This window comes from Mus caroli, chromosome 1 (genome assembly GCF_900094665.2).
Source record: "Mus caroli chromosome 1, CAROLI_EIJ_v1.1, whole genome shotgun sequence".
Lineage (NCBI taxonomy): Eukaryota > Metazoa > Chordata > Mammalia > Rodentia > Muridae > Mus > Mus caroli.
Genome location: NC_034570.1, coordinates 154,792,934 through 154,807,611, shown reverse-complemented (window position 1 = coordinate 154,807,611; position 14,678 = coordinate 154,792,934). Strand labels below are relative to the sequence as shown.

The 14,678-nt window shown below is 43.6% G+C and overlaps 1 protein-coding gene across 10 annotated transcripts in view; it reads right to left on the bottom strand.

Annotated features, from left to right (window-relative positions):
* Nme7 (NME/NM23 family member 7) overlaps positions 1–14,586 on the bottom strand; it is a 123,381-nt gene extending 108,795 nt beyond the window's left edge. Inside the window, exons 1-4 of one of the 10 annotated variants that reach the window (XM_029483004.1) lie at positions 14,456–14,586; positions 13,952–14,142; positions 13,456–13,561; positions 9,451–9,536 (exon numbers count right to left, since the gene is read on the bottom strand). In XM_029483004.1, coding sequence (XP_029338864.1) covers positions 9,451–9,536; positions 13,456–13,468 — 99 coding nt within the window. In that variant the 5' untranslated portion in view covers positions 13,469–13,561; positions 13,952–14,142; positions 14,456–14,586. Of the gene's footprint in view, positions 1–717; positions 790–3,246; positions 3,340–3,556; positions 3,833–9,450; positions 9,537–13,455; positions 13,562–13,951; positions 14,143–14,455 lie in introns of those variants that run through there. The other 9 variants (XM_029483015.1, XM_021157201.2, XM_021157206.2 and 6 more) reach the window with 9 other exon arrangements.
* Positions 14,587–14,678: the final 92 nt, after the last annotated feature.

Sequence of the window (14,678 nt, the reverse complement as noted above, 5' to 3'; positions counted from 1 at the left end):
GGGGGGGGGAGAAAGAGAGAGAGAGAGAGAGAGACATGACTCTGGAGAGTGGGCCTCAGACCTGCACACACGCCCACACACACACACACATCTTCAGTTCTGGCAATCATACCCTGTCCCCTTAATCCTCCACTTGAGCAAAAAACAGCAACATAGCAACATAAATCCAGCCATGTTCTCAGACACAAATCTAACAACACTGAATGTGCACATATTTTATTACACATTAGCATTTTATTGCTCTATTTCAAGTAAAGTATTTTACAAGAGGTAGCAAGACATAAATGTTTCTCATCTATATCATACCCAAATGGTATATACTTCACCATGGAGCAATGTCTTCAACTAATTAAAACTTGGATTCTCAGAATCTGCATAGTTAGAATCAGCACTAGCCCCTTATCTGACTTAACAAATAAATATCGGCTACTGTGTGGCTTCATTAAACTGAGGCAGTAATGGTTACAGTTCAATAGGCTATTAAACTAGTCTGAGCCTCTCATCTGTGCCTGTAACTCCCCTGAATGGCTTTACCCGGCTGCATCTGAAGTCGTGGCACCTGAGACCTGCCCGTTCCAGCCAGCTGCTTCCAGTAAGGGAGAGTAAAAAGTGGTTCCAAAGAACAAACTTCATTTTGCCCTGAGCATTCCGAGAATACAGTGAGTCATTAAAAATGTATTACCAGGCACAGTAAGCAGCTAAGCCAGCAGTTCCTACCTTAGATACAGCAGGATAAGCCAGGGAATGGAACACAGCAGCCAAGCCAGAGTGTACTCGGGAAGCTGCTTTTTTCTTGGGCTCTACAAGGTGCTCTCCTAAAATCCAAACGCCGGGAGGCGTGGGGAAAGCTCCAGTCCAAGACCAGTTTGCATTTTATGGTTTAAACAAAAGCAGGACAGCAGTACCCTGAAGGCAGAGGCAGGAGGATCACAAGTTCAAAGCCTGCCTGGGCTCCACAGGGAGTTCCAGGCCAGTCTGGGCTCAAAAAGACAGAAAACCAAACCAAACCAAAAACTCAGTATACAAACTCGTGTGTTTCCCCCAACTGTGATGCTACCGAATGCTCACACTTCTTGAAGAGCAAAGAGGAGAAAAGCAAAAGAGCCAGGGCCACAGTGAGCCACCCATCCCGAAAGGAAGGTTGTTTTTAAACCTTTTTCTTCTTGAGCCCCATCTTTTTTTAAAAAAGAAAAAAAATCTCTTGACTTCTGAGATCACTGCCGTGTGAAAAGGCCACGTTACAGGTTTGTATCAAGGGAAAGCTCTCTGCAAATCAAGGGCAAACCTGCCTCAGTCATCTTAAAGCAAACACGATTGCTCTCAAGTCTTCCCACACCAACTCCAGCCCATCGGGAGTTGGGATTTCTGGACCTGTGATTCAGTTTTCACAGAGGTCCAGATATCAAAGGGACATTAACAATGAGGGAACAGAACTGCAGACAAGTGACTTGGCAAGAGCTCTGTGACTTGGTACACAGCTCGGCTTTACAAGGCGCCTTGTTTCCTTGTGGGACAGACGGATTTCCCACAGAATAGCGCTGCCTTGTCATCTGGTATGCTTGTGCAATTAAAATTTTCTTTATAACCAGATTACGGGCTTATAGAAGATAGTAACTATCATTTCTTTTGAAAGTCCTTATTGGCATGTGTAGTAGTTCTGAGATCTTTGAAACATCAAACAAATACTGAAATAAAGATCCAAAGAAGGAAATACATGTTCGATAGATAGATCTTGGTAAGATGGCAAAAATCAAATATTCAATATTTTAAAAGACTCAAAAATTTTTTTGTTATGTTTTTCTGGAAAGAATCTAAAGCTCCCCTCCCCCACCTGAGGCCCCCTACCCATGTTCCTTGGCTAGCGCCTTCCAGAACACAGTTGACGTGGTGTTAGGTAAAACCAGGGCAGGGAATGCATGACATCTATCAACTAAGCTCAATCCTAAGAGAAGAAATGGATTTGAGACAAAACGAAAATGCTGGATCTAAATATATGTAGCACAATAATTTTAAAGTAATTATATACTATTTATATTCAATATTCAATTACAGAATTGACTCTAGTTCAACCATATAATAGCCGAGAAAATACCAGTATGTCTGAGCTTTACAACTGTCAAGGTCATATGCACACTGGGGGTGACTATGTTATGTCTCTCTTTAACCATCACACCACTAGGCCTGGAAATGTATGCACTGGACATTTTCCATTCGTCCCTCCAGACCCTCAGTCAGATGCCTATAGTCAGCCCGGAGCCTGGGCAGGGAGGAACCTTCATGAACTTCACCACAGACTACTTAATGCTCCATCTTTCACATGGATTTGCTGGGAGGAGACAATGGCTGGATCAAGGAAGAACACTGGGGTGAGATGTTTACATTCCGAGCTCCCAGTCAGATCCTGTTTAGTTGCTGAGCTCTGCTGAAGTCACAGCTCCTGTCAGACAGCCCTCCACTCTAGCCGGTCTCTGGCAGTTCTCTTGCACCCTGAGAAGCTCTCTGCTCTTGCCAGTCCCTCCTCCTGCTGCCTGCAGCTCCTTGTCAGTTTCTCTATCTGCCCACACCTTTGTACCTCAGTCCTTATCCTGCTTCCTCCCCGCAGATATCCATCCCTGTGTCCAGCTAGGATCTAGGCGCAGTACTCCAGAAGACCCCCTGGGTCACACTTGCCATTCTAGAACATTTCTCCAGCAAGGGGATGGGAATGGTGGTGACTTGTGGTTTTGATGTCATATTCAAGAAAGCTTTGCTTGACACAATACCGCAGAGATGTAGACCTATGCTTCATTGTAAGAGATTTCCAATTTGAGGTTTTATATTCAGGGTTTTATTTGGGTCTATGATCTTTTTTTTTTTTTTTTTTTTTTTTTTTGAGCTACTTAAGGCAAGAGTCTAAATTGATCCTTGTAATGCAAATATTCAGTTATCCCAGCAATAACTTGCAAATACTCCTTTTTTTCCTCACGGAATGGTGCTGACATTTTTGTTAAAAACTGATTTATTGCCAAGAGTTTACCTCTGGGCTCTGAATTCCGTTCCACTCATCATGAAACCTAGCTATCCCAGGGCTGCATCACACTGTCTAAAACAGAAACTTTACACCTTTTTCATTCAGGAAAGGCAAAGCTTCCAATTTCATACTTTTAAGCAATTATCTTGACTGGGACTCAGGAGATAGCTCAGTTTGTAAAAGCTAAGTCTGGTGCCTAGCACTCATGTAAAAGAACCGGTTATGGTGGCACATACCTGTAATTCTAGCACACGGGAGGTGGAGTTGGGTAGCCAGATCTCTGAGGCTTGCTAGCCAACCAACCCAGCCTTTCAGTGAATTCCAGGTTCAGTGAAAGACATGGACTCAGAAGGTTAGATGGGGAATAAGTAGGCAGACGCCCAGTGCTGACCTCTGGCCTCTTCGCTTCCACTCCTGCACACACATACACACCGCCTCGGCTAACTTCAGTACTTCCTGTTACCATCTCAAATACAGAATGAGCTTGTCAGTTTCTGCAAAAATAGCCTCTGGGAGTTTACCACGGAATGCATTCAGTCTACTTACCCCATTGGAATATCAAGTCTTCTAGTGTACGAATATGAAGTGTCTCCATTTCAACCAAAGCCTGTGAGATCTGTCTGTCTGCGATGACCTCCCATGACGGTCACTCTTGCGGACTTTGCCCTAGGCACATAATTCTTTGTATGTACCCAAGAGCCTTCCCACCGCTGCTCCTACCTACTTCCTGGGATGTTTCCCTCTAATATCTCATGGCTCACTCTTACTCCTCCCCAACCCTGCTCCACTTTCATCTTCTTCTCTATGAGAGAGACCTTAGCCACCTCCTTGAAGTCCTATCCACCACAGGAGGGCTCACTGCTTACAACAGCCAGCCATTCTCCCTGTAGCACTTACTGTCTTCATGCAACAGACGTTGACTGCAGAGTTCCTTCCCCTGCTAAAAATGTCTGTTTGGCTCAAGGCTGCATCTGAAAGAACTACATGTATAGTGTATGTATAGTATAGTATATTGCAGTATGTAGAAAATGCAACACAATACTTTTTGAGTAAATATATGAAGACTTTGAAAAGCAGTATGTATCCACCAGTAGGCACAAAGGGAAAGGTAGGCATTCTTAAAAGTTGAATTTATTTCTTTCATTTGCTTAATAAAAATATTAATGACTTCTCTTTGTCAGGCACTACAACAGTCACTTAGAATATTCAAAATGGACAGGGCTCTATTAATATTGACCATACCTATTCATTTCCTATCTCTCTTCATACTTCGCATAGAATGTAGAAACAAACAATACAATACTTGTCATGATAAATGCTCTAAGGACAAGGGAATACGTATACATGATAAATTTGAAGTAAAAAAGGTAAGGAACCTGCCTTCAACTAGGAGAGAAACTTAAGGTCTCTCTCTAAGACAATGCCAGAACCAGGACAAGGAGAAGCCAGTCATGTAGAGACCTAGGACAAAAATATTCCAGGGAGATAAAAAGTATAGAGCTATGATGGGGAAGATGGAGTTCAAGAAACAAAAAGGCACCACAACCTGAAGCTGGCGTAGGAAACTGGCGTAGCAGGCGTGGATACACTGGGAAGGGCTCCTTTCTCCACCGCGGTGTTTAAACTGACCTCCACACTTTTAGCAAGTTCAACCCTTCCTAGACTACTTTATTCATTTTTCTCTCTAGGAGTTGACGACATAGATAAGCAGTGTCACTGACAAACGGGGCTAATGTCTGTGCACATAGAGAAGGCTGTGCTCGTCTCAGAACACTGCTCCCATTGGCTAGGGAATGTGTACCACATGAGGGTACTTGTAGCTCACCCCCAGCCCTGCCCAGCCCACTGCAAGAATGAGCACAGCGAGACCCAGCCTGAGGTGCCAAATGCACATGTGGACTGGCATGGGCTGCAACGATCACCACGGGGCATTAGCTACAAGTCACTCCCGGCTCTGTTTGCATTTTTGTCTGGAGTGAAGAGTGTTTGAGTATTCGTGACTGGAGAAGATGGTGTGTTGATGGTAAACAGACAGGGATTGAGAGGCTATGAACACAGACATCCTTCTATAGTGAGAAAAGCCTGTGTATGCCAGCACATGTTAATAACACTGATTGCCAGAATCTACCTGAAGGCACGCGTATTAGGACAGGATTTTCTTTCATTCGTTTGCCTAGGTAGCCTCACACAACTCAGATATCACCTAATGTTGAAGCCTTACTTTTTCCTGTAAGACAAACAGCATTTTTCAAGTTTAATCCAACAGAAGAATTCATCATTCACATTGGTTTCTTTTGTTTTTTAATCTTTCACTTTATGAGACATAATCAGTGGTTCTGTGCACTCCTGACTTCTCCTGAGTGCCACACCAATATGAACATCAGTGAAATTAATAAGCACCGAGAAAGATCCAGAATGGACATCTAGCCTGAAAGAACGCTATCCAGTGATGGAGGAGCGCCACCTAGTGCTCACTGTGGTTACAACATGTCACCAAAGCTGGGTCACACAACCAAGTTAGTCCTGCAATTATGAGCTAAATCATAGCAAACTTGCAAAAGTTCTAGTCAAGCGGCACCAGGTGAGTCATAAATTTTTGTAAAAACCGGGATGTTTCACTCTGTGTTCTAGGAACTGAAGGTTTAAAAACAAAGCTAACATGTCATTCACTGTACAGCTACAAGAAAGCTGCAGAGTCATTCGCTAGAATTCAATAAAAGAAAACGTTGAACATCTTCACCCTACCTATGCACTTTAGAAATTAAACAGAGCTGTGACTTTAAAACAAAAAAGTAAAAACCTCAACCTGGGCTACACTGGAGCTGCACCATCACCTTGAGTGTTCACAAAATCAGGACATCACTACTCAAAGAGCTGCAGCCAGCTAAGTACTCAGCAGCGGGCAGACAGGAACTCCGAGGAGCGCCAGGCTTCCCTCCTGTTCCAATTGCTAAGAGAAAGAGGCTGTCTTCTGGTTCTACTACAGCATCTTCATGCCAGGTCAGGCCAACAATGTCTGACCCCTCACATTACAAAGTGACTTGTCCGACTTTTTTGGTCATTTCCCCAGGTTGTTCTCAAGCAAGTTTGAAGCCTTGGTTTTTAGCCACTAATAAATTAATTATCAGGCTCAACCTCTACCGTCACGGAGGGTGAATAACAGATGACTCTCCTCACCTGCCCCTAACACCTAAATCAATTATATGAGAGGAAAACAACTTAAAAATAAAGGTTCTATTAGCTACCTCAAGAATAACTTTCTTAGCCGGGTGTGGTGGCGCACGCCTTTAATCCCAGCACTCGGGAGGCAGAGGCAGGTGGATTTCTGAGTTCGAGGCCAGCCTGGTCTACAAAGTGAGTGCCAGGACAGCCAGGGCTATACGGAGAAACCCTGTTTCGAAAAACCAAAAAAAAAAAAAAAAAAAAAAAAAGAATAACTTTCTTGTGATATAAAGATTTAGTGAGAGAGAGAGAGAGTGTGTGTGTGTGTGTGTGTGTGTGTGTGTGTGTAAAATTAGTTTTCAGCTTTTAACTCCTTCCCTTCATCGAGAAACCAGAACCAATTCAGTACGGGGTCAGCTGGGTAGACACAGGAAGTGTACACAGCCAGTGGATGACAAACAGCAAGCACACTGCCTTGAGGCACGTCACCTCAAAGTGTGTCTCAGCTTGCTTATCTTTAAATTTGGGGACTAGACTAGACTAGATTTGGAGATCGTGAACATGTTTTTTAAAAATATCAGTCAAGTATATGAATTACAGTTTCCACTAGAACCAACACACACACACACACACACACCACCATCACCACCATAACAGCAGAAGTAAAAAGCAACCTCTATGAAATGATTATTATCCTCGATGTGTACACGTATCACTACACTTTTGAGACTGTATTTCATTTTATTTCATATATGTGGATGTTTTGCCTACATGATGGATTTCTCTGTTGCACATGCAGTGCCTGTCGGGACCAGCAGGGGGTGTCAGATCCCGCAGAGCTGGAATCAGAGATGGTTGTCAGCTGTCACATGGTGCTAGCAAAATAACCCATGTCACCAGGAAGGGCAGCCAGTGCTCTTAAGCAACAGCCATCTCTCCGGAGGCCTCCTGCATACTGTTTTATGGACCTACTGCTACTCACAATTTAGAGCATTAGGTGACTCTACTACACATTAGGTGACAATCTCAGTGTCAGAATCATCGGAATTAGGAAAACCCGAAATCCCCTCCGCTCCTAAAGCGTCACAATGCCATGCCACACTGGTCTAAGTTCTCCAGGTCCAGCTCCTCTTCACACCCACTACTACCCTGTTCCTAACTACGGTTTTGGTCTGACTGACCTCGCTGTACCCTGGAGCTCTAACTCAACCTTCCTGATGCCACAACCCTTCTATACAGCTCCTCATGGTGTGCTGATCCCCAACCACAAAAGTATTTTCATTGCTACTTCAAAACTGGACTTTTGCTACTGTCATGAATTGTACTGTAAATATTTTTGAAGACAAAGGTTTGCCAAAGGGGTCAGGACCCACAGGTTGAGAACCACTGTCCTAGATGACACCCCCCCCTGTAATTGTTTTAATTTTTGTCCTTATAATATAATCACGTTATCTCCCCCTTCAAGCCCCTCCTTCCAAACCATCCTGTATAACACTCCCTTGTTCTCTTTCAAATCCATGGCATCTTTTTCCTTAATTACTGTTATGTGTGTGTGTCCTTATGCAGACACACACAACCTACCTGCTCAGTCCATACAATGTTACTACCCCAGGATCTGTACATGGACGATTGATTCTCTCTGACCAACCCATTCTCCTTCAAGGGACTGGAGAGGGGTTTCCCTGACTATCCAATGCCAGCCCTTCCTGTATTCCTCACTCCACAGCCTTGCAAGGTGTTTCCTTTCTCGTGATTAGCAATACCTAATATCATATCATATCCTTTCCCCCTAAAACTGTATATCTCTCCAAGCTCAGCCATTTTAGTTCCTTAGGAGTTTGAAGGTTGTCTAGAACAGTGGGCAGCACAGAGTAAAAATGTAACAGTGATCGCGTATGGATGAAGCCAGACTCGCTCAGAATAAACATCTGCTGCCTCTGATCTAGACTTTTAGTTTTCCACAGGACCAGGTAGGCCTAACAAGAAATCTTTCTCTGCCCAGGTTCCTAGCGAATGACCAGCGCAGATAGGCATAGAAAGTCAACTTGCTCCTCCAGAGACACTGTGGATTAATTAAACCTCCTGACTGACATAAAAGAGAAAAACTACAAAATTTCAAGGACTGTCCTTATTTGTGAAACGACTTCCGCTTTGTCATGTTTCTGTCAGGCACTAAGATGGAAAGAGGTGGAGAAAGGAAGCAGGATGGAGGGGGGGGGGGGGGGGGGGCTGGAGGGTTGGGGGGGAGGGAAGGGGAGGGCTGCTGCTTTACAAGGGTGGACAGAGATGTCCTGCCTCCTGCTGAGGTGCCATCTGAGCACAGGGATAAAGGAAAAGAGGAGCTTTACAGGTAGAGAAAAGAGTGGGGGTGACTGGAGGATATGCAAGTCTAAAACCACAGACTGTGCCTCAAATGAAAAAAAAAAAAAAGTATGGTTAGCCACAGATTTTAGACAGATAGACAGACAGACAGACAGACAGACAGACAGAGTCTGTTAAGCATTTATTTCATTATACAGATAACAAAGCTGAACCCTAACACTGATCCGTAACGATATGGTGTCCTACTGTCTCTGAAGGCCTTCTGGTAAATTTAGGGATTGATGTTGGCATTAAAATGTACCAACTTTCACTTTGGATTTATATATATTCATATGTTAAAGAAAGCATAAAGCTCATTGAATAAAAGTAACACAGGAGCTGGGCATGGTGGCGCACGCCTTTAATCCCAGCACTCAGGAGGCAGAGGCAGGCGGATTTCTGAGTTCGAGGCCAGCCTGGTCTACAGAGTAAGTTCCAGGACAGCCAGGGCTACACAGAGAAACCTTGTCTCGAAAAACCAAAAAAAAAAAAAGTAACACAGGAAAAGCCATAATCTTAGCTAACTTTGTTATTTTTAATTAACATTTCTTGGCTTGGGGATCTGGTAGTAGGGGGTTTGCCTAGCAAGCACAAGGTGCTGGGTTTGGTCTTCATCATTGGACCAACAAAACAATAAACAAAAATTAACCTTATCTCAAAGTGATTAGTCTCTCCCCTGTGTTCCTCAGTTTCTGAGACTTCTCTGAGTACTTGTCTATAACAAAACAACTAGACACAGGTGCCTAATAGCCAGGGGTTATTAAACAAAAGTCTCACGCCAGATGTGGGATACCTCCATTTATGCTGTTGGTCAGAGAGAACCCAGAGGCTCCCCACACAATACCGGCTCTTGCCATTCCTCTTGGCTGTTCACCAGAGTTAGTCGATAAGGCTCTACTGCTGAAGACGCTACACACCTTGGGTGCCATATATGGAGAAACCAAACTGGAACTTCTTCCCTGCTGACAGGCTCTCATACTGCCCGAGGATGCAACGCCAGCTGCTGGGGAAGAGAAGGCGTCAGTAACCATCAATCTCCACGTGCTGACCTCATGAACTGCAATACCAACCCACAAGCGAGACGTGCTCATCGCTGCAACAACAGCCCAACCATTAGCAGGGAAACCAAGCACTCTGATCAGTCTCCAGGCCTGCCTACCAAGAGGGAACTCACGCCAGGTACTGTCAGCCCAGTTAAGAGCTGTGGCTAAGGAGGTTCTACAACCAAGAGGGGAACTTCTTACTGTTGCTTAGCTAAACTGACAGTGCCAAGTTGTCTTCTAAACCCTTACATTTATATCCACAGACAAATGCTACTCTCATTCTGAATCAGAGAAATATTGTTTATAATGAGCACAGGTGAATGCAGACATGTTCGAGACACTGAGAGTACGTGACCGTGAAGTGCTCCACCCTACATGTGGCCTTCATACCACCCCCTTTACGACTGGCTGCAGAGGGACAGAGAAAACGTCAAAGCCCCAGTACAGTGAGACACAGTGCTAGGAAACACTGTGTCATGGGCATGACTTGATCAATGAAATCATAGCCTCACATGAAATCTGAACACTCGTAATGTATATTCAGGATCAAATGTCACTTAAAGTTAAACCAAAGAACTACAAGCCACAGAAGAAAATACTCACAATTAACCCATTTAAACGGAGAAGAAACCCATAGATATCAGATGTAAGGCCTGATAAGATCAGGCATGTTTAGCTGCCCCATCCCCCCAAACCAAGTGTTCTTTTAAAATATATTTCAATTAATTCTACGACAATTTCATACGATGTATATTGATCATATTCATTCTCCATTCCCCCCTCTAGCTCCTCCCAGATCAACCCCCAGCTCCCAGCCCCTCTCAACCTCCGGTCCCTTCTCTTTTAGTAGCCAAGTCCAGTATGTGGTACATTCACCAGTGGGTGTGTGGCCATCCACCAGACCCTGTGGGTTCTTAAAACTCAACTCAAGACCAAGTGCCCCTAGTTCTAACCCTCTCCTCTTTTCTCTGGCCTATAACTGCTTCCACCAGGAAAATGAATCTGTAAGAGAACTTGAGGCAAAATTAATTTAATATACGAAAGAAAATTTCTCAATAGTAAAAGTGGTCAGGAATCCTCGAAACTTCAAATAGCTACTTCTCAAGCTTGTTTTTGATTTTCGTCCCTTCCCATTTACCCCAACTATTTCCTTCTCATTAGGAAGTAATCTTGTTAATATGAAAACAATATACTCCATTTGGATAGTACATTGGATAGTTTATGAAGTGCCCTAAGATAATCAGGATAAATAGCAGCTTTCTGATTTCATGAATGAAAAGACAAGGGCCCCAAAGATCCCCCAGTGTCTGCCTCATTGGTCAGTGCTGAGGCCAGGGCTGTAAGAGGGATTGGGAAACTCCGCAGTTCTGGCTCTGCAGGAGGGCCTGCCACAGCAACAAGCAGCCTCTTCCATACAGCTAGAAAAGGGGGGTGGGGGGTCGTCTGCGTGAGTAAGGAGGTTTGAAGCCAGCTTCTAGCATCCTCACCTTATACAGACAGTATACTTCAAATTCCAACACTTCATGAGAGAAATAAAAAAACAATTACAGGCAAATATTAGAGGGAAACATTAGCAATTACTTTCATTTATGTAACATGCAGGGATCTGTGATCTTTCTCAATATCCTAAGAGCAAGAGACCTTCTTAGGAAAAGATGAAATCTACTTTTAGATGTATGTATGTATGTATGTATGTATGTATGTATGTACTGTGCAGAAACAGCAGGTCTGAGAGTTAGAAAAGCAGCAAGCCTGGTATGTATTCTGCTGGCAGAGTATACATTGGTAAAACTTTTCTGGGGTTAACTTGGCAGCATATCAAAATCTTAAAAATGCATGTGACCCTACACTTAGTTATCACCTTTCTAATTTATTCTAAAGAAACAATGGATGTGTGTGAGATGTATTTATTATATAGAGTGATAATGGAACAGATTAAAACACAGATTGACTCCACCAGAGAAAATGATCAGACACAACAGAAGAGGGCGTCAGATCTCATTACAGATGGTTGTGAGCCACCATGTGGTTGCTTGGAATTGAACTCAGGACCTTCAGAAGAGAAGTCAGTGCTCTTAACCTCTGGGCCATCTCACCAGTCCCCAAGACATAAATTTTAAAACGATATATTCAGAGTACAATCACATTTACATGATATATACATATATTTGTGTATGTGTGTGTGTGTATAAAGAACAACCAAATTACAAAACAGCAATTATGAAGAGAGAAATTAGGAATCTCTGGTCTTCAAAGAGAGAGAATATTTTCTAAGAAATTTCAGTAGTAAGGGTTACAGATCAGAAAAAAAAAGTTGGTACTGCTAGATCAAATCAAGAGGAAACAATTTAAATGATGAAATAGATAAAACATATGAGACACACATACACATATGCTAATACATCAAAAAATAAAATCTAAAATTCTTGCCAAGCGCCATATACTCCAGTATCTTGGGTTTGTGCCCACCTTCTCCAGTCCTCTCTCCAAAATCTCTAATATACCTCTGCACTCACCTTGCCTCGAGGAATCCAGAGCCACCTGAGATCTTTTCTATTACTAAAATCAGTTTGAAAACCACATCTTGTGATGACCTTGACTGCATGTCAAACTACTTTATTCTCTCTCTCTCTCTCTCTCTCTCTCTCTCTCTCGTGTGTATGTGTGTGTGTGTGTGTGTATGTAGGTGTGTAGACAGGGTCTCACTACATAACTCTGGCTTGCCTGGAACTCATTGTGTGTATATACATGTGTGTTGGGGCACACAAAAACATGTATGCATATGCATGTAGAGGATAGAGGATATCCTTGGGTGTCATTCCTCATTAATTTTACATTTATGTACAGTGAATGCATGTATCAGAAGGACAACTTAGGGGAGTTAGTTTTCTCCTTGTATCATACGGGTCCTTTTGTTATTGCTTGTTTGGTTTTTGAGACAGGCCTGGAACGTACTAAATAGGATAGGCTGGCTAACCAGTGATCCGCCTGTCTCTGTTTCTCCAGTGCTGGGATTACAGGCACATGCCACCATGTCTAGCTTTTTTTTCGAGTGCATTTGGGGGACTGAATATAGGTCCTCACGCTTGCAAGACAAGTGCTTCACCAACCAAGCCACCCCCGATGCTAGTTATATACTTAAGTCAGTGATGAGAAAGACACACCAGGAGAATGAACAACCTCCATCCTCCACAGACACTATCACCCTATCAGCCTTTGCCACATACATGTATTTGCCTGTGCCCAGACTGCACACAGAGGGAAGGACATTTAGCTTCCCCTCCTTTCAAAACATTTTGCTGCTTCTCAGAAAGGATTGACAGCAAATGAGAAAAACAAAAAAATCTAGATGTACGGGGAGGGGAGGGGGAACCCTGAGATTTTTAATTAACTGTTTTTAGGCCTCCCCACCCCACCCCAGCCCCAGTTTTTCTACCAAACAGTAAGAGCACTGTCTCTAAGGTAAGCCTTCATGCCCGGAGAATTCCACTCTTCATGCTCTAGGACCAAGTTTTGATTTTGATGAATCATGAGTCACAGTAAGAAAAGTACTTATATAATAATCAGCTTAGCCGGGTGTGGTGGCGCACGCCTTTAATCCCAGCCCTCGGGAGGCAGAGGCAGGCGGATTTCTGAGTTCGAGGCCAGCCTGGTCTACAAAGTGAGTTCCAGGACAGCCAGGGCTATATACACAGAAACCCTTTCTCGAAAAACAAAACAAAACAAAACAAAACAAATCAGCATACAACACACACACACACACACACACACACACACACACACACACCAGATCAAATGCTAACTAACTTCATGCCACAAATGGTTACAATAGATGGGAGCAAGAGAAATCAAGAGCAAAACAGATGAATGGTCACTTACACACTTCCTTCATTAAAGTAGAAATACAAGGCTACAGAATGGGTAAAATCATTGATTATTTGGAATCCAATACTGAATACATTGCCTCTTAGATTCTGTCAAGTGCCTAGAAAGGAGAAAAGAGGGAGGAGAGAGATAGGCTCTGTGAAGTAAAGGTTTGAAAAGGTCTCTTTGGTCCCAAAGGACCAGATTGGTTAACAAAAAGGGCTGCTGAACGTCAGTCAATGAGAAAGCCTCATTGTGCAGATGCCTCTTGCTAAGTCACAGCTACATCCACCTGAAGGCAACATTTTGCTCTGTCCCGTCCACCACGCACAAGTGCAGAGATGACTAAAGATGAGTTAACTAGAACTCTGTGCACTAGAGCAATGGGTGCATTAAAACCATCTAAAGGCTTATTAAAACGCAAAGTATCAAGCCCCAGTCCTATTCAGTCATAATTTATGGTGGTGTTGGTGAATGCTAGAAGCTCTCCGAGTAATCCTGGAAAACATACCTGCTAAAACACAGTGATCTGTTAAGTATGAAATGAACTAGACGCTGAGCCAGCAGACAGCTATTACTAAGCGGTCCTGGTAGGAGATGCAAGGCAGAACTCCACCGCTTGAGAGAACTGACTCCAGCACTCAGGGAGATTCAGATCCAAGTTAGTGTTGAGACAGCACCACGTCGATAAGGGTCTGCAAGCTTGAAAAATGAAAAAGATAAACAATGCAAGCTTATAAACTGTTTATTCGAAATAATGTCTAATAATAATCGGGTTTTCTTAGATTCCAAATCACCCCCATTTACTTTCTGTTACATTCCTCAAGCTGGAGGTCTTAGTAGCGCTAAAATGGAAATTAGGGTGCTGCAAGAAAAGGGGTGAGCAGAGGCAGAAGGAACTGCTTCTAGAGAGGTAAGGAGGTGATGAAAGGCGGGGTGCCCAATCACCCAAAGACTTGGATGTTCCGTAACCAGGGTCTCGGAGCCTTTCGTAAGGCCTCCCGATAACACTCACCATAGTAAATGGATCTCAGCACAGGAAATAGATTTCTGTACACAGGAAGACTACACCACCACCAATGATCCGGTTACTCTGGCAACGCAAGCCCCGCCTTCCTCCAGCCACTGCTTCGAAGACGCCGCCTCGAAGCTGCTTCGTCTCCATTGGCTGGGAGTAATTAGGCCCCGCCCATTCACTTAAAGATCCACCCTTTGCCTCATTGCCTGGGGCAACGCGA